Source organism: Chionomys nivalis, chromosome 16 (assembly GCF_950005125.1).
Source record: "Chionomys nivalis chromosome 16, mChiNiv1.1, whole genome shotgun sequence".
In the NCBI taxonomy this organism is placed as follows: domain Eukaryota; kingdom Metazoa; phylum Chordata; class Mammalia; order Rodentia; family Cricetidae; genus Chionomys; species Chionomys nivalis.
The window spans coordinates 27,113,734-27,136,151 of NC_080101.1; the positions used below are offsets into that span (position 1 = coordinate 27,113,734).

At 48.7% G+C, this 22,418-nt stretch overlaps 3 protein-coding genes across 5 annotated transcripts; 2 read left to right on the plus strand and 1 right to left on the minus strand.

The window, feature by feature from the left end:
• The first annotated feature begins 1,831 nt into the window (after nucleotides 1-1,831).
• Arhgef39 (Rho guanine nucleotide exchange factor 39) lies at nucleotides 1,832-5,763 on the plus strand. Its single transcript, XM_057791184.1, has 9 exons — nucleotides 1,832-2,013; nucleotides 2,147-2,241; nucleotides 2,452-2,572; nucleotides 2,777-2,895; nucleotides 3,569-3,639; nucleotides 3,890-4,018; nucleotides 4,355-4,584; nucleotides 4,777-4,865; nucleotides 4,987-5,763. The coding sequence occupies exons 1-9, from the start codon at nucleotides 1,876-1,878 to the stop codon at nucleotides 5,000-5,002; spliced, it is 1,008 nt and encodes a 335-aa protein (XP_057647167.1). The 5' UTR covers nucleotides 1,832-1,875; the 3' UTR covers nucleotides 5,003-5,763.
• On the minus strand, nucleotides 5,733-8,351 carry Ccdc107 (coiled-coil domain containing 107). 2 transcript variants are annotated; one of them, XM_057791187.1, is made up of 6 exons: nucleotides 8,190-8,351; nucleotides 7,953-8,104; nucleotides 6,661-6,718; nucleotides 6,483-6,573; nucleotides 6,305-6,411; nucleotides 5,733-6,232 (listed from the first exon to the last, which is right to left on the minus strand). In XM_057791187.1, exons 1-6 carry the CDS (start codon nucleotides 8,293-8,295, stop codon nucleotides 6,021-6,023), a joined length of 726 nt encoding a protein of 241 aa, XP_057647170.1. In that variant the 5' UTR covers nucleotides 8,296-8,351; the 3' UTR covers nucleotides 5,733-6,020. The 2 variants fall into 2 exon arrangements, with proteins under 2 accessions (XP_057647170.1, XP_057647168.1); XM_057791185.1 differs by having other exon boundaries at nucleotides 6,661-6,721.
• An 8,721-nt stretch (nucleotides 8,352-17,072) lies between these two features.
• Sit1 (signaling threshold regulating transmembrane adaptor 1) lies at nucleotides 17,073-18,633 on the plus strand. 2 transcript variants are annotated; one of them, XM_057791005.1, is made up of 5 exons: nucleotides 17,073-17,243; nucleotides 17,364-17,499; nucleotides 17,577-17,635; nucleotides 17,757-17,818; nucleotides 17,909-18,633. In XM_057791005.1, the coding sequence occupies exons 1-5, from the start codon at nucleotides 17,201-17,203 to the stop codon at nucleotides 18,140-18,142; spliced, it is 534 nt and encodes a 177-aa protein (XP_057646988.1). In that variant the 5' UTR covers nucleotides 17,073-17,200; the 3' UTR covers nucleotides 18,143-18,633. The 2 variants fall into 2 exon arrangements, with proteins under 2 accessions (XP_057646988.1, XP_057646987.1); XM_057791004.1 differs by having other exon boundaries at nucleotides 17,757-18,633.
• The last annotated feature ends 3,785 nt before the right edge of the window (nucleotides 18,634-22,418 follow it).

Consider the following 22,418-nt stretch of genomic DNA (forward strand, 5'->3'; position numbering starts at 1 on the left):
AAACTTGAATTGGTTTAACAAAATGCTGATTGGCCAGCAGCCAGGCAGGAAGTATAGGTGGGGTGGCCAAATTAAGGATGATGGGAAGGAAAGGGTGGAGTGAGGAGTTGCCAGTCAGATGCAGAGGAGCAGATGAATGTACCATGTTAATAAAGGTACCGCCACATGGCAGAGCATAAATAAGGAATATGGGTTAACTTAATGTAAGAGCTAGTTAGTAATAAGCCTAAGATATTGGCCAAGCATTTATAATTTATATTAAGCCTCCGTTTGAGTCAATTATTTGGGAAATGGCTGCCAGGTATTTGTGAACTGGTGGGTTGGAGAGAAATGTTCAGTTACATATGTCTGTGTACCATATGCATGCCTGATACCTGAGACAGCCACAAGAGGGTGCCTGATCCCCTGGAACTAGAGGTGCAGATAATTATGGGACATCATGTGGGTAGTGGGAATTCAACCCGAGTCCTTTGGAAGAGTAGCCAGCACTCTTAACTAATAGACGATCTCTCCAGCCCTTTCCCCTTGTTTAAAAATATTTATTTTTATTATCTTGAAATTATTTGTTTATCTGTATGAGAGATGATTGGGGAGTTAAGAGTGCTCCCTGCTTTCTCAGAAGACCAGAATTTGATTCCCAGCACCCACACCAGGTGACCACACTGCCCATGACTCCTCCTGGGAGAATTCCAGCATCCACACTGAGTGGCCACAATTGCTCATGACTCCAGCTCCTGGGACATCTCTTTCTGGACTCTGGGCACTGGCATTCACATACACACACACACACACACACACACACACCCCACTCTCACGTATACATACCCTCCCATGTGAACATATAGTTTTTAAACATGAAAATCTTTAAAAAGAGATTCCTGACATATTGACAAAATGTTCCTGCAAATTTACCTTACGGGGGTATACCCAATTCCTCAAAGTCCTAAGGAAAATTTAGAACATTCTCCTTTTGATAAGGTAACCCGGCCAACCCATCAAAGTTTTTGTCCTGGATCAGAATGAGGGAGAGAGGAAGTATGGGGGGGGGGGCGGTGAGAGGAGTGCAGGGAGGGGAAACTGTGGTTGAAATGTATTTTATGAGAGAAAAATTAAAAAAAAAAAACAACTCCAGTAAACCCAAACTACCACGTTACCGACTCCTCAACTGAAGCTGGTTTGTGATCAAGTTTAGATCAGTATGAAACGAAACAAAACAAAACAACAAAACCAGAACTGGGGATGTCGCTGTAGAGTGTTTGCCTAGTATGCACGAGTGGGTTCCATCTCAGCCCCTCATAAGCCGGGTATGACGCTGCAAAACTAACTTCAGCATCTGGAAGCTGAAGGCAGGCGGATAAAACCAAGTCATTCTCAAATTCAGTTCAAGGCCAGCCTACATTATAGGAACCTATCTCAATAAAAAATTAAATGAAGAAACACAGTAACTTAAAATTTGCGCACTTTGGTCCAAAGTTCAAAGGTTCCTAGCTAGTGAAAGCACTGGGAATGACTGGCCAACTGCTTCTCTGTCTGGCATGGGCTCAGGACGTAGTATGGACGGTACTTATCCCCACATTCCCAATTCTGCAGTCAGACAGAGTCCTTGTCAACGTCTGCATTTTGTAGTCTCCTGTCTCCGTGTTCAGACAGCTGTGCCTCCTTCGCGCCACACCTGGCATTTGCGCGACGTCGCAGCGCACCTAGAGCGCCGCCCTAGCGGATGGGGCAGACACAGCAGAGGGTACCCGCCCCGCGAGCTGCTGCCCGCGCATGCTCTGTGCTCCCGGGCCGCACCTCCGCGGCCCCGCCCCCCGAGCGGTTGGAATTTGAATCTCCGGCGCGACACTGCGGGAAGCCTGGAACCCTGGCTCAGACATGGAGAGTCCAGTCTCCACGGCGCACTGCCCGGTGCGACAGCAGCGTGCTCGTTGGGAACGGAAACGTGTCTGCACCGCTCGGGAGCTGCTGGAGACCGAGCGTCGCTACCAAGAACAACTGGGCCTTGTGGCCACGGTGGGGCTCGGCGGGGGTGTGGGAGGTTCTCAGACCTTGCTTCGGACTGACGTCTGCAGTTTCTGGCTGCACCTCGACGACGTTGGCTTCCTCTTGCGACAGACTGAGAAAACTGTATTCGTTCCCTTCACAGTACTTCCTGGGGATCCTGAAAGCCAAGGGGACACTACGACCACCAGAGCGCCAGGCCCTGTTTGGGAACTGGGAGCGTATCTATGCCGCCAGCCTGTGAGTGGAAGCGTTGCAGCCTAGCCGGAAAGGCCAAGTTCATCTGCCAACTTTTTCACCTGTGGCCTTGGCCCCAATGCCTCAACCTGCCTGCGCTCCAGTTGTAAAATGGGATAATAGCATTGCCTCCGAGAGAGGGTTATGGGAGGTATATGTGGGAGAGCTTGAGTAGTTGCTGGCCTGCCTTTTTACTGTCCTTTGCCCTCACAGAGAGCTGCTTCCCTACTTGGAAGAAGGGCACTGGGGACCGGGGCTAGAGGGCTTCTGCTCCCACCTGGAGCTCTACACCCAGTTTGCTGCCAATGCTGAGAGTTCTCAGGCCATCCTTCAGGTAACTCTCTTCCTCCTTCCCTTCTTAATCTAGAGACCTAAACTAATAGTGTTTTGCATTTCGAGCCCAGCTCTTTGCTAACATCCCCAGGAGGACCAGGTTTCCCTCAGGAGTGCACCGCTTGCTGAAGGCTGAGCGTGTGTACAGAGTGTAATATAAGGCAGTGGTTTCTCTTCCTGATGTGAACTCTCCCTATGGATTCAGACGCAACTGAAGAAGAATAAACGTTTTCGGAGGTTCGTGCAGCTTCAGGAAGGCCGCCCTGAATTTAGGGGTCTTCAACTCCAGGACCTGCTCCCTCTGCCTCTGCAGCGGCTCCAGCAGTGAGTGGACCCCTCTAGACTAGAATTAGTTCCCTTGGCTGCATAGCTCTGCCTACAGCTTTGTGGGGGACGCCATAGGTTCTATCCCAGCTCTGCCTCTCTGAGCCCAATATCTTCTAAGGCGCTTTTAAAGGAGTAAATGTGAACGCTCAGGGGTACCCAGGGGCTGCAGCCTGAGACCTGGGGCTGTGGGACTGTGTGCTGAAGTACAGGGGTACCCAGGGCCTGCAGCTTCAGAATGGGGCTGTAGGACTGTGTGCTGAAGTACAGGGGTACCCAGGGCCTCAGCTTCAGACTGGGACCGTGGGGCTGCATACTGAAGGGGGGAACCTGCACTAAGGCAGACAGACTGTCCGGAAAAGCTCATTGGTCTCGAAGTTCTATTCCAGGGTTCCTAGGTTGTCTGTGGTAGCCTCCTTGGTTTAAGTTCCATCTTCTGACCCAGCCTCCTGAACTACAGTCGGCCACTGATTCTGCAGTGTGGGATGGAAGTGGCCTGCATAGTGTGAGCCCACATTCTGAGTCCCAGGCTGGAGAGGGGCCTCAGAGCAGCCAGGCCTTTCCTGACCTTATAATTAAGGGATGAGCATCTGGGAGGTGCTCTTCAGATCATTTGAAACCAGGGCATTTTGCCTGGCTCTACTTCCCTTTTCTTCCAATTGTGTACTTCCAGGTACGAGAATCTCGTCGTGGCCTTGGCGGAAAACACAGTTCCCAACAGCCCTGACTACCAACAGCTCACACGTAGGTTCTTGTTCTTCTCCAACTCAGGCAGAGGCTGCCTGTCCTGAAAGCCTTTCTGTTTCTGGTTCTGACCTCCAACAATGCCTGGTATGTCTCCATCTCCCATTACATGTATAGTGTCCCTAAGTGTCCTGCCTCTGCAAGAAGCTAGAACCTGATGCAGGCCCCTCCAGGCTAGCTAGCCTTTTACCACCAGTAGCCATGCAGAGCCTAAGTCCTGTTGGAAATGAGGGAGAGGGTGTTGTTCCAGGGGCTGCCCGCCTGGTGAGCGAGACTGCCCAGAGAGTCCACGCCATTGGCCAGAGCCAGAAGAATGACCAGCACCTCCTCCGTGTCCAGGCTCTACTCAGTGGACGCAAGGCAAAAGGGCTTACCTCAGGTAGACTGTGGACTTTGTCCTTCCGTCCTCAATACCCCCTTCTTACTTGCTTCTCTTCCTCTACAAAGCCAGCATATTATTGGGCTAGCAAGATGGCTCAGTGGCCGAAAGCACTTGCTGGATGAACTGAGTTAATCCCGGAACCCAAGTAAAGGTGGCAGGAAAGAACTGACTCCCTGGAGTTGTCCTCTGACCTCTACATATACATACAATAAAACAAACAAACAAACAAACAAACAAACAAAAACTCAAAGCCAAAGCCAGCATATACCTCCCTGCCCTTTTGGGTTCCCATGGATTCTAAAGCTGTATAAGATAACGGCTCTCATTTTCTAGGGCGATGGTTCCTGCGACAGGGCTGGCTTTTAGTGGTGCCTCCCAATGGGGAGCCCCGGCCCCGCATGTTCTTCCTCTTCTCTGATGTGCTCCTCATGGCCAAGCCTCGACCCCCACTGCACCTGCTGAAGAGTGGCACCTTTGTCTGCAGGGCCCTGTACCCTATGTCCCAGTGCCAACTTAACAGGGTCTTCGGCCATTCAGGAGGAACTTGTGGTGGTCTGCTCAGTGTAAGTTGTAGATGGGAAATCTGGGCCTCAGATATACTACAGGCACTCACAGACCAGCGTATCACTTGGCCTGGGTCCCTTTCCATGAGAGTGAGGGCATGGCTGGGGACAAGCTCTCCTTTTAGTCATGGTCTTATCCCTGAGTGACCACTTTGGTCTGACTTGTTCTGAACTAAAGCGGTTTCTCCCTAGCTGTCCTTCCCCCATGGGAAGCTACTGCTCATGTCCACTGACCATGAGGAGCTGTCACGATGGTACCACAGCCTGACCGTGGCCATCAGGTAAGCTGTGCCCTTTCCTGAGGTGGAAAGGAGTGCTTCTCTCACTGCCGGGCTCCCCCATCCCCATGGGCGACTGAACAGAGCACGCATTCCAGCCTGAACTGTTTCTCTCTTCCCACAGAAGTCAGAAGAGCTAGAAGTGTCCAGCCCTATTGCAACACGATGCTGTCATCTACAAATGTGCTATCCTGGCATATATGTGGCAGCTGGGCATGTCTAAGAAGAATCTTAAAATTCCAGAACTCAGGATACTCAGGGATAGGGCAGAGCCAAGAACAAAAGGGAATTGAGTTCAACACTGGAACCACAGGGCTCTCCATGGGCTGACGCGGGCCATTTAACTAGTTTATCAAAGCAAGCTGGCAGTGGTGGCGCACGCCTTTAATCTCAGTGCTTGGGAGGCAGAGACAGGCTGATCTCTGAGTTCTAGGCCAGCACTGTCTACAGAGCGAATTCTAGGACATCCAAGGCTACATAAGAGAAACCCTGTTTTGTTTTAAAAAACAAAACAAGAATCAGAAAGCAGGCTTGAACCTAGCTGAGCCCCAGCTGATCCAGCTCCTTTGACACCATGCCATGGGGGAGCCTCGCTGCCTATTCAATCTGTAGCTTTTTATAGGAGGCCCTTTTTGTTATCGATGGTTTCTTATTTTTGAGACAGGGTCTTGCTATGTGACCCAGGCTGATGTGAACTTGAATTCCTCCTGCCTCAGCCTTTCAAGTGTTGGTTTGCCAGGTGTATGCTGCCACACCTAGCTACTGTATAGTTTCTTGAGACAAGATTTCGCGTAGCCCAAGCTGGCCTTGAACTCCAGATCTTCCTGAACTACCTCCTATGTTTTAAAAGTCCTATAATTTATTTCCCTGCTGGATTTTAATAAAGTGCTGTTTTGTTGTTTTTTTGGAAAGAACTTTCTGTCTAAACCACGAGAAAAAGGAGTTTGAGCCTTGATGGCTGGCATTCAGTAGCCTCTGGAGTACAGGGAAGGACTGTAGCTCCCTCTGTCTTCTCCGAATTCTGGAAAGCAGTCTCTTTTCCTAATAAGGGAACCTTTTCTGGGAGGCCCAGCTGGCTTATGCACCTAGTATTCCTGTGTCTGACCAGCTGGGAGCAGGAAAAACACAGAGGCACACCCAGGGCAAGGGGACTGGGTTTTACTGACCCTTCAGTGGCGGCCCCCCCTTCATTGCTGGGTCCTTTGTGACAGTCTTGTGCCATCTTCGCCTCAGTCCCTGCTCCACCTCCCAGGAAGGAGCTAGGTTCCATGAATCTGGGCTCCAGTTTGTGGGCCCCTCGCAGGTCTGACTGTTTCCAGCTTCTTGTTGGTCCTCTTTCCCCAAGTCCTCAGGAAAGGGTACGCTGGCCTCTGTGAGGGAGAAATCAGCTGGTTCCCGTTTCACGGGCTTTGTCTCCCAGCCATCACCTCCCGATCGTTTACCTGGAACTTGCACACCCACGTCAGGCTTGCGGTCTTGGAGGAGCTGGTGGACGGTCTTGAGCTTCACACTGAGGAGTTCCCGCTGGGTTCCAACCAGCGTAGTCACCCTGCAGAAATATCCACTCAGGGGCTGCTCAGTCTGTCTCTGTGGCTCCCCACTCACCCCGCAGATTCTCACCGCTCAAAAAGGGGGTCCAGCTGGGTCATGAGGTTGTTGAGATGCTGTTCTGTCTGGGCCAGCTGTTGTGTCAACTGCACCAGCTGTTGCTCTGGGAGGAAGGTAGATGGGATGGTTCCTCCCGGAGTCCCCTGACCGACTCCCCCACAAAAACCACCACTACAGCTGCTCAACCCACCTGCCTGCAAGGATTTCTTGTTTTTTTCCTCTTGGAGAATGGCAGCCTCATCCGGGCCCTGCTGTGGAAGCGGGAAAGGGTAAAGCTGCAGCACCTCAGTCCTCAACGGCAGTAAAGACAGGGACCAGAGAAGCTCTGGGCATTCACCTCAGAATCACAATAGTTTCTAGTCCAGCTGCTTACCCAGAACATGAAAGAACAGGCCCACATATGGCTACAATGCCAAAGCACTCCTTGGAATGTGAGACTCTACAGCAGGAATCTGAAGACTGGCCGGCCACACGCCTGCTTCCTTGTTTAGCATCCCCACCCTCTGTGTTGCCTTTGAGATAGGGTCTTGTTAAATTGCCCAGACAGGTTTTGGACTTACAATCCTCCTGCCTCAACCTCTGGAGTAGCTGGGATAACAAGTCTGTGCCACTAGGTCCAGCTCCCTCAGTTTCTGCTGGTATCAAGTTCCCAGTCTGTCAAGTTAGTTTTCAATTTACATCACCCCCCTTCCAAGTATTACTGAATTATATAGTGCTCTTAAAGGCAGTGCCCTAAGGTTACAGTTCTCTCACTGTTCAGATGGGCAGACCCTTTAATTGGAAAGTAGGTTATTATAACACACGTGAACCTATCAATTGCAATGCCTACATCTCTCTTCCATAGGTCCTGCAGCCTGTCTCCCTGACTGCTTAGCTCCATTCACAGGACAGGACTAGCATTTATTAATCCTCATTCCAGCCTGTCTAGTCTGCCTGGCTCGTTACTAGCCACCTCAGTTAGTTTTCTGTCACTAATTAGTTCAGCCTCTATTTCCTAATGCAAGTAATTGATCAGAACTGAAGAGACAGCCCTAGGTGGTAGGCACCACTCTAGTTCAGCCCCATCAGAATGTACGGTTAGTTCACATTTCAGGCCTTCCTTTCCAAGGAGAACATGAAAGGCTTGGTGTCTGGCACACTAACACCCAAAGTTGGAGCCTCAGCAGTAACTGCATTGTTTCGCATATAGACACTATGGTTGGGTTAAAATCTCACTTCCATCAGACACTAGGTGAATGATGGAAAAAAAATCGCTCTTCACTGAACTGGGAGGATTAAACTTAACGGTCATTAGCTATCCTCTCCCAGGCGCCTTACACCCATTACTTCTCTAGCTCCTCGAACCCCCACGATGTGGGAAAACCAAGGAACTAACTAGTCTTCATGTCACAGGCGGCCGGGAAGCGGGGTCTTGTTCTTGGCACCGTGGCGCCCCCAGGAGATTGAGGCCCAGGACTCCCCCAACCCACGGCCAGACCGCACCTGTAAACACTTGTACAGCACAAAAGCCACGACGGCAGCAGTGTACAGTGCCCCCAAATGCAGCGCTCCGGCCCGGGCCCGCTCGCGCTGGTCCTTGGGTGGCGGCCGCCGCCGGGGTTCGGTGGCCCCGGGACCGACCTGGGAGCGGTAGTCTGTGTTAGATTAAAGACACCCGTCAGCGGACAGGACGCTTCTCCCAGGCAGTCCAAGCCTCCCTCCAGCAGCCCTCACTGGTACCTGGGTGTGCCCCCAGATCGGGGCTGGGGCGCTCTCCCAGGACCCCAAACAGCGCAGACACAAGCAGCAGCCCCAATACACTCGACACGGGGCCCACGCCCGCCATGCCTGGCTCACCGCGGAGGTGCGCCAGAACCCCCACGTTCCAGCTTTGGCGTCCCGCCGTAGTGCGCACGCGCACATGACCGCAGCCGCTCCCGCCCTAGGGCGCCTCGGGTGGCCACGCCCACCGCACAGGGCGGGTCAAGTAATATTTGCATAACACCACGCCCATCTGACTTTCCTACATTAGTTAATTTTCTATCTATTTATATAGTCCTTAAGCAATTATGGCTCCAGAATCTATAAGTATAAAGTATCATGCCTAGAACAGTGGCTCATTGTATTTAGAACTGATCGGACCAATTTCCTCACCATAAACAAAAAATAAGGGCAGTTTTAGAGCTATAAAATGGCGCGTTGTCGTCCCACAACCAGCTCGCTCTGAAGGCCTGTTTCCTAGGCTACACACGAGGGACCAGTTCCTTATCCTTTCGCCTAGGGGAAAGTCCCCGGACCACGGGCAGAGAGTGCCGCGTGCGCACGCGCGTAGACTACCCCCGCGAGTCACAGCTAGCCCGCTAAGAAGCGATCCCTTCGGGGCGAGCCGAGCGGCGTGCAGCGGGACGTCATCCGTCAGCTCTCCTAGTGACGCAGGCAGTGCGCCTCGGCGCGCCAACCAAACGGGGCTCATTCTCAGCGCGGCTGCTTCTTTTTCTTTGCATCTTTTTTCTTTCCCTGTATCTTTTGTGTAGAATTACAGATGTGGTGTATACCGGTAATCTTCGTGGAAGCAAGAGGATCAGGAACTCAAAGTCACTTCCACCCTCGAGACGTGAGACACGAGACACTTGCTAATAGAAGAAAAAGTTCTAAAAAATATCTTAACTTCTAATTTATTCTTTCTTTATTATGCTGCTAGTGCCAAGAGAGCATATCGCCGTATCTCTTTTCCTATTTTACTGTCCGATCCTAGCAAAGACACTAGCGGGCGCTTGAGGAATGGAGTGGAATGAATGAATGTTCACAACGACCCAAAAGGTAAATATAACTAGGTTCTTTTGGGTCTCGTGTAGCCTAGGCTGGCTTCAAACTCTCTATGTAGCTGGGGCTGGCCTACAACTCCTGATCCTCCTGCTTCTACTTCCCACACGCGGGGTGTATAGTCATGAAGTGCCCACACAAGGTTAATAATTAGAACTGCCAGACGTGGTGACACACTCCTTTAATCCCAGCGCTGGGTGGCAAAAGCAGGCGGATCTCTATGAGTTCAAGGCCCAGCCTGATTTACATAGGGAGACCTTGTCTCGGAAACAATCAAGAAACTAGGCCATGGAGTTACACCCTCTGCCCCATCTTGTGTTATTTGTGTGAGACAGTCTCAGCAGCCCATGCTGGCCTAAAGTCCAAGATCTCTTACTGTAGTCTATGGAGTGTTGGGTTATAAGGTATGCAGACAGCATGCCCAACTTTCCCTGTTAACTTTTAACTGGGTGCCACTGGGGCCATCTTCTCAACAGGGAAGAAATGTGTTCCATTTGCTTCTCTGTCTTCAGGGCTTGTCAATCACCAGGCAAGAGGTACACATGTGAATAAAATGTGGGGACCAATGCTTGTTTTTCCAGAAAGAGAAACTGAAGGGCAGGGCAATGGGAGCTGTCAACGTCTGATTTCTCCAAGATAGCTGGGATAGGAAGGTGGGGTAATCCAAACCCGGAGTGACGGAGGCTGGCACAGCGCCATGTTTAGGCCCATTCTATGGTTTACATCACTCTCAACTGAGGGCTGCCTTTTTGTCTGTTTTTTGATTATTTGAGTCATGTAGTCCAGGCTGGCCTCAGAACTCACTATGTGCTGGGCGATGGTGGCGCATGCCTTTAATCCCAGCACTCGGGAGGCAGAGGCAAGTTCGAGACCAGCCTGGTCTACAGAGCTAGTTCCAGGACAGGCTCCAAAGCCACAGAGAAACCCTGTCTCGAAAAACAAAACAAAACAAAAAAGAACTATGTATACAGCCAAGGATGGCCTTGAACTTCTGCTTTTCCAACCTGTGCACTGAGACTATAAGTGTGTGCCACCAAACCTGGTCTTCAGAATAAGGTTTCATTATTTTTGGTGGTACTGGGGGGTGTCTAGCCAATGTAGGTAGTCACACATGGTAGGCAAGTATTCTGCCACTTAGCTGTAACCCCAGCTACTGTCTTTGTTTTAGTTTCAGTTTGAGACAGGGTCTCAATCTATAGCCCAGGCTAGATTCAAACTCAAAATCCTTCTGCCCTAGCCTTCTGAACACGTGTCACAGTGCCTGGCTCAGAGAACTCTTGCCCACTATTGCCAGATCGTCCAACTTTCTTTTCCTCCAAAGAATCAGCCAATCAAGATTTTAAAGAACTATCAGGCCACAGTGCACATGCCTTTGATCTCAGTACTCAGGAGGCAGAGGCAGGAGGATCTCTGTAAGTTTAAGGCCAGGCTGATCTACAGAGTGAGTTCCAGTACAGCCAGAGCCACACAAGGAGACCCTCAAAAAATATTTGAAAACTCTTATTTATATCCAGGCAGTGGTGGCACATGCCTTTAATCCCAGCACTAGAGAGACAAGCAAACAGATCTCTGTGAATTGGAGGCCAGCCCGGTCTACAGCTCAAGTTCCAGGACAGCCAAAGTTAAAGAGAAACCCCTTCTCAAACACAAACAAGCAAAAACAAAACAAAACACAGAAAACAAAAAAAAAAGAAAAACAAAAAACCTCCAAAATTCCTATTTATTCATCTCTCATGCAATACACCCCGACAACAGTTTCCCCTCCTTCCACTCCTCTCAGCTCCTCAGCCCCCCTACACCTTACCTTTTCCCCAAATTCACTTCTCCTCCATTTCTCCTCAGAAAAGAACAGAACTCCCAGGGATATCAACTGAACACAGCATAAGATGCAAGACCAGCACAAACCCTCATATCAAGACTGGTGGAGGCAACCCAGTAGGAGGAAAAGGGTCCCAAGGGCAGGCAAAAGAGTCAGAGATACCCTCACTCCAATCGTTAGGAGTCCTACAAAGAACCCCAAGCCAAACAACCATACCATAGAGCCTAGTGCAAACCCATGCAGGCTCCTTGCTTGCTGCGTAAGTCTCTGTGAGCCCCTATGAGCCTTGACCTCCTTCCCCTCTTCCTCAAGGATTCCCTGAACTCCAAGGGGAAGGACCCCCTGGGAATCTCCAGTTTGGGCTCCCTCTCTGCCTCATGTTTTGCTGTGAGTCTCTGCATCTGCTCCTATCATCTGCCAGAGGAAGCCTCTCTGATGACTGGGCTAGGCACGATCTATGATTATTTATTTTATTAGTGTTTTGCTTGCATGTATGTCTGGGTTGGGAGTGTCAGACAGTTGCAGTTACTGATTGGAGTTATAGACAGTTGTGAACTGTCATACAGGTTTTAGAAATTGAACCCAGGTCCTCTGAAAGAGCAGCCAATGCTCTTAACCACTGAGCCATCTCTCCAGCCCACACACTGATCTATGAATATAGCAGAATATCATTAGGAGTTATTTCATTGATTTTTTTTTCTACCCTAGGTCTCTGGGCTATCTAAACTCTGGTTCCTGGTAATCCAGGCAGTGTCCGGCATGGGCTCCCTCTTGCGGAGTGGGCCTCAATTTAGATCAGACCTTGGTTGGCCACTGCCACACATTCTGTGCCACCATTACCCCAGCACATCTTGTAGGCAGGATAGATGGTAGGTCAAAGGTTTTGTGGCAGTTTCACCATTAGAAGTCTCGCCTGGTTACAGAAGGTAGCCTGTTTAGGCTCCATAGCTGACATTACTAGGAGGCTTTACAGCGTTACCCTCACAGATTCCTGAGAGTTTTCACTATGCTAGATTTCCACATCACCCTCCAAATGCCCTCCAATTCCAGTCTCTCTCTAAACTCTCTCCCTCCACCCACCCTGATGTGGGATTCACCTCTGTACACTTTGAATATTTTATTGCCATTGGTTAATAAGAAACTGCGTTCAGCCAATGGCTTAACAGAATAAAGCCAGGCTGGAAAAGACATAGAGAGGGCTGGAGAGATGGCTCAGTAGTTAAGAGCACTGGCTACTCTTCCAGAGGTCCTGAGTTCAATTCCCAGTAACCACATGGTGGCTCACAACCATCTGTAATGAGATCTGGCACCCTCCTCTGGCATGTGGGCATACACGGAGGCAGAATGTTGTATACATAACAAATAAATAAATCTTTAAAAAAAAAAAAGACATAGAGAGAGAGTAGGCGGAGTCAAGGAGAGATGCCATGTAGCCACTGAGGAGACAGATGCCCAGAGCCTTGCTGGTAAACCACAAGCCTCGTGATAAAATATAAAATAATAAAAATGGGTTAGTTTAAGATATAAGAGCTAACTAAAAATATGTATACTCTATTGGCCAAAGAATATTGCAATTAATATAGTTTTTGTGTGCTTATTTGGTCTGAGCAGCTGGGAAATGAACGAGCAGCCTCCACCAACACCACTCCCTACCTGGTCCCTCCTTCTCCCATCCCCACTCACCCTAGTCCATCTAGGAGATCTCTTCTGTTTCCCCTGCTCAGGGAGATCCATGCAGTCTCCCTAGATCCCTCCTTGGTTATTCAGCCTCTCTGTGCCTTGTAGCCTGGTGATCCTTTATTTTACAGCTAATATCCATTTATGAGTGAGTACTTATGAGTGTGTGTCTTTCTGAATCTGGGTTATCTCACTCAGGATGATTTTTTTCTAGTTCCATTTATTTGCCTGAAAATTTCATGACTTTTTTTTTTTTTTTTTTTTTTTTTGAGAAGCTCATGTTATGTAGTCTAGGCTGAATTTGGACCCATTAATTAGTTCAGGTTCACCTCTGACTCATGTTCCCCCACCTCACCTCACCACCCAAGGGCTAGAAATCTCTCTGTTTTTAAATCACTGCTATACTTTGTATTTGACACTCAAGTGGATATTTTTTAACTTTTTGACTCAGGACCCTATGCAATCCGGGCTGGTCTTGAGCACGCTATATAGACAAGGATGACCTTGAATGTCTGAGCCTTCAGATTCTACTACCTCTTGAGTGCTGGGATTGTACGTGTGTAGTTTATTTGGTACTGCCGATCAAATCCAGGGCTATAGGCATATTAGGTAACTATGCTATCAATGGAGCTACATCTCTAGCCCCAAAAAGATATTTTTAAAAATTCTCTAAATGTCAAAATTATTTTCAATAAAATAAAATAAAAAAACCAGTAAACACAGAAAAGGAACATAATTTAAAAGTTATTGAACTCTGTAGTTATATAAACATGCCAGTATAGAAATGTATATAGTTAACAAATTTAAATTAATTACAGAACAAGAAAGAGTAATGAATCTTAATTACTTTAATTAATAATTACATCATTATATTTTAAAGAAGAAAGTACAGTGACTCTCCATGTTGATATGAGTGATGAACAGTATTTTAATTTTTCCTTTTTTCAAGTGTATTTCCTTCTGTGTTTAGTGTATATGGGTGTGTGTACACATGCACACATGTGGAGAAGAACATTGTCTTAGCATTTTGTCTTGCTAGACCAGCTGACCAGAGAACTCTAAGGATCTGCCTGCTCTCAATACCAGGGTGGCAGTTGGGGATTCAAACCCAGATCCACGCCTCCATAGCAACAGTCTTATTGAGCCACCCACCCCACACCTTAGATTTCAATTTATAAAGTTTCTTTTAGGGACTGGAGGGATGTCTCAGTAGTTAAGAGCACTTGCTGCTCTTTCAGAGGCCCAGAGTTCAAATCACATCATGCAGGTCCTATAGCTCACAATTACCTGTAACACCAGTTTCAGGGAATCTGACGCCCCCTCTGGCCTCCAAAGGCACCTGCACCTGTGCACACATACACACCCCATACACACACTTTATGTAAAAGTTTCCTTCATATGAAGCAAAAGGTATATAATTAGAATGTCTTAGTGCTAGGGAAAAATTTAGCAAAGATTCACAACAAATTTGATAAAACCCTAAATATAAATTAAAACTATAAATGGTCCCCTTGAGTGAAGGAATTGGGAACTAAAGAAACATTTTTTTCTCAACTTTGTAATCACTATTCCATAATTTTTTAAAAATATTTATTTATTATGTATACAATAGTCTGTCTGTGTGTATGTCTGCAGGCCAGAAGAGGGCACCAGACCCCATTACAGATGGTTGTAAGCCATCATGTGGTTGTTGGGAATTGAACTCAGGACCTTTGGAAGAGCAGGCAATGCTCTTAACCTCTGAGCCATCTCTCCAGCCCAATTCCATAATTTTTAGTTTTATTTATTTACTTGTTCTGGGGATTGAACCCAGGTCCTGGTCCCTCCCCCTGTATGTTGCAACCAACATTTTTTTCCTATTATTGTTTGGGCTTAAATTATTTTGCCTTTTTAGATTTATTTAGATTTGTTTTAGATTTTATTTAATGTATGAGAGTGTTTTTGTTTTTTAAAGACCTTAAAATTTTTATTTCATGTATGATATGGGTACATACATATCTGTCTGTGTACCACTTGCATGCCTGGTACCCACAGTGGCTAGAAGTGGGCATCAGAGTCCCTGGAATTGAATACAGAGGTGGTTGTGAGCTACCCTGTGGGTGCTAGGAATCAGACTCTGAACCTCTAGAAGAGCAACGAGCAATCTTCAGGGCTGAGCCACTGGAACCTTTTGTTTTCACATATGCCTGTGTGAGACGTTTGTGTTTGGTGCCCTTGGTGGTCAGAAGAGAACATTGGATCTTCTGGAACTGGAGTAACAAACGGTTGTGAGCCTCCATATGGATGTTGGGAATCAAACCTGGGTTCTTTGCAAGAGCAGCAAGTGCTCTTAACCTCTGAGCCAGACCCTGCAGTTCCTATTTTGTTTGTTTTAAATTGTGGGCTAGGGGTTGGTGTTGGGGGTTGAACCTAAAGCCTTGAGCGCAGTTAGGACAGATTCTACCAATGAGCTGTACATCTTTAGTTCCTTGCTATTTGTTTTATGTATGTATGTATGTGTGTATGTGTATGTATGTATGCAAGATCTCATTTTATAGCCCTGCCTGGCCTGGAACTCTCTAATGTAGGCCAGGTTGGCCTTGAACTCACAGCGCTCTGCCTGCCTCTGCCTTTTGAATGCTGGTTTTAAAGGCATGTGCCATCATGCCCAGTAGTCAAAGAGTAAAAACCTTTAGTTATCTGTGGAACTGGAGACACCGTGCCTAAAAGAAACCTGAACAATTTAAAATGCCAGGAACCTTGCATGACTAGATGTTCTCTGAATCAACTTCTATGGAGAGTCAGGTTTTTAGTTTGTTTATAGCACTCTCTATATGGTCCAGCTGGCCCCCTATTCAGTGTTCCCGGAATTACGGGCATGAGCCACCACACCTGTTTACGGACAGTTTTAAAAAGGTAAGCAACAGTTGGGTTGGCTGAGTTAGCCCTCAGCAGGCGGAGCAGCAGTTCAAGGCCAGTCTCCACTGAACAAGCTTGGGCTAAATAAGACCGTACCCCCACCCTATGCTAATCTGAAGCATACACATCATAGGAGCTCATTATTGTTCACAACAATTTAGAACAAAGATCTATAAAACATTTTTAAAAATTGCATGTGTGCATCCATCCACACGTTCCTGTGGAGCCTGGAACCAACTTCTTGTGTCCTGCTCCAGAATTCTCTATTCTATTCTTTTTTCTTTTTCTTTTCTTTTCTTTTCTTATTTTTAGTTTAGTTTTTTGAGGGTTTCTCTTTGTAGCCCTGGCTGTCCTGGAACTCACTTTGTGGATCAGGCTGGCCTCAGACTCACAAAGGTCCACCTGCCTCCACCTCCCAAGGGATTAAAGGCGCGTGCCATCACAGCCGGGCTCCACTCTGTTCTTTGATAGGGTCTCTCACTGATTCAGCTTGACTGACTGGCCAGTGACCTCTAGTGATCTGCCTGCCTCCCTGCCACCAGGGAAAGCTGAGGTTACAGATGTGTGCACTGAGCCTGGCTTTTGTGTGGGTGTTGGAGATCCAAACTCAGGTCCTCACAGTTACTAGGCAAGGACTCCACCCATTGACCTGTCTCCCAGCCAGTCTTTGTGAAGGATGTTTCCCCCTAGACAGGGTTTCACTACGTAACCCTGGAACTTGCTGCTGTTCTCTCTAGCAAGTGAATAACTTTAAAGACAGGCCCAATTTGCCTAAATTAGCCTGGAAGAGAGATTCCCTTAATGCAATTAATAGAGTGTCAGGTTCTTACGGACACTGGGATGAGTTAGGCTGTGAGGAAGGAATCCTCCTCTATCTTCCTATTTCTGAGTATAATGAAAGTAATAGCAATAATATACAGATATATTCTCAGCTGGGCATGGTGGTACATGCCTGTAATTTCAGAACTAGGGAGGTGGCGGAAGAAAGCGCAGGAGTTCGAGTTCATATTGAGTTTGAGGCCAGCCTGGACTACATAAATAAATACATCTATTTCCTGGAGTAGAACCGTGAAGTCTGAGCATGCTCACCAAGGCAGACATCTCCTTCATGACAAAGTGAGCCAGAGAGAAAAGATGGACATCCCATGACAAAGGGCTCCTGTCCTTGCTAGTCGCATTACAGGCCACCTTTGCGGACTCACCTGCACATGGCGCAGGACACTCAGACGTGTGACTACTCTGTGAAAAAGGGGGCTCAGGGCCGTTGGGGATGTCAGAGAGTTGAGAGCTCAGGGTGTTGCAGGTGCAGGCACAGGGCGGGGTCTTTGTTCTTTTGCTGATCCCTCCTCTCTGCCTTCCTCTCCGGAAACCAGCAACTTTGCCACCGTCAGTATTGGCGATGCTGAGCTGTGGGGGCCAGGTTTAAGAAGACACTGGGGTTGCGGAGGGCTGTGACAGCTGTCAGGCCATGACTAGGGCAGACCCGTGACTCAGGACAGCGTGAAGCCGACTCTAACACCAACCAGCGGCAGATATGAGTAGCGGTAGCAACTGCACAGGCCATCTACTAGCATTGGGTGAGCTGGGCGGGGCAGGGGCTCCTGGGGGAGGGGTTATGCGGCTCCAAGTCCTATCTGATGCTGGTTGGGGAAGGGGTTTGTGCAGGGCAGTAACAGTCCCTCCATTCACATCCACAGGGATCCCCTCCATGACGTTTGCGTGGGGACTGTGGGCCCTCTTAGGGGTTGTGACAGTGCTGCTTCTCATTTCGCTGGCTGTACTCTCGTCCCAGTGGACCAGCCGTCGGAGCAGGAGCCAGGAGGCGCAGGGACGGTGAGTAAAGGATAACTGGGATGGGTTAATGGAGTACTCCCTCTTAACTAAAAAGTCTCCCAAACTCTGTGCCACAGCTCCGGAGAGTCCGTGGAAGAAATTCCCCTGTATGGGAACCTGCACTATTTACAGACAGGTAGGTACTATGGACAGAGGGGAGAAACAGGGCACAGGGCCTGCTCTTAGTAGGTGGGATGGAGGTGTAGAGATGCCAGGGGCTAGCAGGAGCTGACCGGATTCCTGTTCCCTTGTGCCAGGACGGCTGTCTGAAGAGCCAAGGCCAGAAGGGCAGGACCCATCTTCTGGAGGCCCTGCCAGGGTGAGTCAGCTGGCCGAAGAAAAGGGGAGGGAAGGAAATGGGGATCGTTCCCGAGGGTCCAGAGAACGTCTAACATCCTCGCATCTCCAGGCTACGGAGGAGGCGACGTGCTACACTAGCCTGCAGCTGCGACCTGCACAAGGTCGGGTCCCCAGCTCTGGGACCCCCATAAAGTACTGTGAGGTGGTGCTGGACTCTGAGCCAAAGCCCCAGGCCCAGGGCCCTGAGCCGGAACTCTATGCCTCAGTGTGCGCCCAGACACGCAGAGCCCGGGCTTCCTTCCCTGATCAGGCCTATGCCAACAGTCAGCCTGCACCCAGCTGAGGAGGACCTGCAACTGTGGGCAACCATGGCTCGCTACTGGATCAGGGACTCCCGCCGCCTTGGCTAGTGCATGCCTTCTTCCCGACTACCCCCAGGAGGTTGTGACAGTTGATGTTACTTAGTGCGGTTGCAAGGCATGCATCTCAGAGTATGAAGGTTCCTGACTGCCTGAGGATGGATTGTAAGACCCCACCCCCTTCCACTTATCTTTTCTGTGTTCCTGTAAGCCCCCAAACTCCCTGCTTCACACTTTTTCCTCCTTCCGGGGTTTAAACCCGGGTTCCCTATCTCCCCTTCTCAGCTTATCAGATACCTCATTGTCTTCTCAGACACAGGAAGTGGGCAGGGAGGAGGTGGTAAGAGCCAGAGAGGATGTGGGTGGGTACCATGTATGGGAGCCCACACTGAAAGGCTTCTGGAGTCTCGGGCTTGATATCTGGCCTGAAAACCCTGGACAGGGAATGGTCTCCATGCTGCTGTCTCTGGCATACCCTGGTTTTCAATAAAGCATCTCAAAAACGTTTTGCATTTTAAGCAGAGGTTGCCCGTCTGTAACAGACCCCCCAAAGGGTGGGGGTGGGAGCTTTGACCTTGTATAGAGGATTTCTGGGCTTGCCTAGCCGGGAAACAATTGGAGAGAGGTAGTTGCCGAGGCTGAAGGATCGGAGCCCAGTTGCTCAGGTGCTATTCCTGGTTCTAGAACAGTCACAAGATTTCTGTTCAGAGCCACCCCCTTGCCACTGGGGTCTGAAACCTCACCAGTCCCGAAGTACTCTCTCCATGGCTTCGGTAACCGTGTCCCCCTGCCTGCTGGCCTAGTGCCTTCATCAGTTTCCACACCCACTCTTCCCTGGCCCCCTGAGTGCTCCCTAGCTCCCTATCAGTGGCATCCCTTGTCCTATCTTTATTCTGTCCGACGAACACCTCTATTGGCCTCCTCGCCACCCTATCCTCATGGGAATGATCTACTCCACCTTCTTAGTTGTCACCTATAGTCCTGGCAGCATTTTTTTGCTCCTCACTCTTTGTGTTTAAAACCCCTATCCAATATGCCTGCCTGTCCACCCATCACCTGCTTTGTTCTTAACCTGCACCTCCTGCACTATATAAGATGCAGTGGTAACAGGCAGATTGGCAACCAGGTTAGAACTGTGGGCTTGGGAGCCATACTGCCTGAGTTCAAATTCTACAGCTTCCACAACTACCTGTGTTCCTAAGTGTTGTGTGAGGTCCTTCTGTCTGTGTGTTGCTTTTATTGGTTAATGAATAAAGAACTGCTTTGTGCCTATGGCAGGGAAGAACAGAACTAGGCGGGGAGAGTTAGGCTGTTATGCTGGGAGAGAGAAGGGCTGAGTCAGAGAGACGCCATGGAGCCGCCACCAGCGTCAGACATGCCGAAACTTTGCTGGTAAGCCACTGCCAAATGGCGATACACAGATGAATAGAAATGGGTTAAATTAAAATGTAAGAGCTAGCCGATAAGAAGTTAGTGCTAATGGGCCAAGCAGAGATTTAATTAGTATGGTTTCTGTGTGATTATTTCGGGGCTGAGCAGTTGGGAACCAACAAGCGGCTCTCTCCTCCAACACATTGGTGCCCATAAGCCTCCCACTACACCTAAGCAACTGGGCCTCCATTTCTGATCCTGTTTGATGGGGAGATATTCTTATCATTTGTTATTATTATGATGATGATGATGTGTGTGTATACATATGCATGTGCTTACAAGGGAGGGCACATATATGATGCATGCATGCATGTGTGTGTATGTACATGTAGAGGCCAGAGGCTAACCCTGGGTGCTCCTAGTTAGGCATGGCCTATCTTGTTAGATTTAAATTTTTTAAAAATCACATTTATTATTGTTATTAGTGGTGGTGTTCATGGGAGAGGGTGATGAGGGAACGAGGTGTGCAGAATTTGGTTCTCTCCTTCTACTAGGTTGTACCCAGGGATTAAACTCAGGCTGTCTGATCTGTCAGCAAAGGCCCTTGCTCCTCCCCCACCAAGCCTCGCTGCCCAGCCATTTTGTCAGGTCCTTGCTGTGGAAAAATCTTGGTACACTGGAAATACATGTTGCTTTTGTTGTTAATTTAAAATTGATTGGTTGATAGCTAGGCAAGATTTTCAAGACAGAGAGAATGCTAGGAAGAAGGGTGGAGTCTCAGGAGTCTTGAGAGACACAGAGAAAAGCAAGATGAACATGCTGTGTAGGAAGAAGGTGCAGCCATGTGGCAGAGGGGGGATAAGAAATACGGGTTAATTTAAAATGTAACTGTTAGCTAGTAATGAGCCTGAACTACTGACCGAGCATTTATAATTGATAATAAGTCTCTGCATGGTAACTTGAGAGCGGCTGCCAAGGAAAAGAGAAACTCCACTTACAGCTCCTATCTGTGCTTTTGAGACAGTCTCTTATTGGGCCCTGAGGTTAGTGGCCTAGGCCAGCTGACTGGTCTTCAAGCTTTAGGGATCCACCTGTCCTGGAATTCATTCTGGGATTACAAATATACGCCACTGTGCCCTGCTCTTTTATGTGGGGGCTGGGATGGAGTTCAGATCCCCATGCGTGCAAAGCAAGCACTTTACCCTCTGAGCTATCTTCCCAGCCTTTTTAAGATTCTTATTATCTCTATTAATATTTACGTGGATGAGTGTCTTGCTTGCATGTATGTCTGAACCACTATGTGGATGCTGGGAACCAAACCAGGGTCCTCTGCAAGAGTAACAAGTCTGGGCTAGAGAGATGGCTCAGCGGTTAGGAGCACTGACTGCTCTTCCAGAGGTCCTGAGTTCAATTCCCAGCAACCACATGGTGACTCACCACCACCTGTAATGAGACCTGGTGCCCTCTTCTGGCCTGCAGGCATGCATGCAGACAGAACACTGTATACATAATAAATAAATATTTAAAAAAAGAGTAACAAGTGCTCTAACTGCTGAACCATCTCTACAGCCCCATAAAATTATTTTTAAAATTGAACCTTTATTTTTACGTTTATGGGTGTTCTGTCTCCATGTTTGTGCAGTGCCCATGGAGGCCAGAAGAGGGCGTTGGGTCTCCTGGAACAGGCGGTATAGTTGGTTGTGAGCCACCATGTGGGTGTTGGGAACCAAACCAGGACCCTCTGCAACAGTTTCTCTACAAGTGTGCGTAATGGCTGAGTCATCTTTCCAGATCCCTTGTTCATTTTTTTTTAAAAAAAAAGTTGTTGTGTGATTTAAATAACTCTTGGAATTATTAAGATCAGGAAAACACGGGGTCCTGTGGAGGAATTCATAGGTGAAGTGACCAAGCAGAGAAACATCACAGGTTACAGGGAAAACGAAAGAGCAGAATACAGTCCAGCAGGGGGCACCACAAGGCAAAGGAGAAGAGGCGTCTAGAGAGTTACGGATGGGCGGAGAGGGAAAGGGGCAACGGAAAGGGAAAGGGGCAACGGAAAGGAATGGGCAAGTTGAGTCTGGTGGGGTGACAGAAACCAGTCATGCCAAAGAGTTTGGATTTTCTGCTTCTAGGGAGGTGGAAAGGAGTCGCCGAGTGAAGCAAGGGATGCGCTTCAGTGACCCCTGCGGGGCCTGGAGGCCTGTAGCGTGAAGCTAGGCAGGCCCTTACAAAGACGTCAAAAATGTCACACACACACACACACACACACACACACACACACAAAGGTTGCAGGAGGGATGGAAAGTAGATAATGGGTTAGAAATGTTTAGGTTTTAAAACATCATCCATCTTTGTGGTCTGAGCCCCATCACAGAAATACAGCCCAGTTCCAAACTGCTTAAACTTTCCCAGCAACACCCCGACAGCGACACACGGCTCACCGCTCTGTCTAACCCTCGCACGCTATTGGTTGCTCTCCTCCAACTTTCTTGTAGCCCATTTATGATCCACGGTGGCAAAAAGCTGAATCTGGTGAGCTCCTTCTCAGCTCCAGCTTCCCACGGCATAACGGGGGTGGGGGGGTAGGGGGGAGAAATCGCCTTCAGCCGGAGCTCCAGCCCCCTCTCTGGCAAGAGCCTCTGTCCAGCTCCGCCAACATTTCCGAGGTTCGAAGGACAGAAGAAATAAGAAGCCGAAGTTTTCATCCCACGCTTTTCTCCTTTCCATTTACAAAGTTCCAAAGACAACCAGAGAACAGGGAACCTTGCACTTGGTAGACACGGGGTGAACGTGAGCAGGGTGCCAACTTGGGTCTCCCTTGGAGACACCTAGGTCACAATCAAGGACAGACAGACAGTTGTGTAGGAGGAAGGGTGGTTTGGGGGGCGG

Coding starts and splice junctions, on each gene's coding strand:
- Arhgef39 (XM_057791184.1), top strand. CDS start 1,876: ATGGAGAGTCCAGTCTCCACGGCGCACTGCCCGGTGCGACAGCAGCGT. Junction 2,896..3,568: donor CCTCTGCAGCGGCTCCAGCA/GTGAGTGGACCC, acceptor GTGTACTTCCAG/GTACGAGAATCTCGTCGTGG. Junction 3,640..3,889: donor TGACTACCAACAGCTCACAC/GTAGGTTCTTGT, acceptor GTGTTGTTCCAG/GGGCTGCCCGCCTGGTGAGC.
- Ccdc107 (XM_057791185.1), bottom strand. CDS start 8,295: ATGGCGGGCGTGGGCCCCGTGTCGAGTGTATTGGGGCTGCTGCTTGTG. Junction 8,105..8,189: donor CGATCTGGGGGCACACCCAG/GTACCAGTGAGG, acceptor AATCTAACACAG/ACTACCGCTCCCAGGTCGGT. Junction 6,412..6,482: donor CTGGACCCCCTTTTTGAGCG/GTGAGAATCTGC, acceptor ATATTTCTGCAG/GGTGACTACGCTGGTTGGAA.
- Sit1 (XM_057791004.1), top strand. CDS start 17,201: ATGAGTAGCGGTAGCAACTGCACAGGCCATCTACTAGCATTGG. Junction 17,244..17,363: donor AGGCCATCTACTAGCATTGG/GTGAGCTGGGCG, acceptor TCACATCCACAG/GGATCCCCTCCATGACGTTT. Junction 17,500..17,576: donor AGCCAGGAGGCGCAGGGACG/GTGAGTAAAGGA, acceptor TCTGTGCCACAG/CTCCGGAGAGTCCGTGGAAG.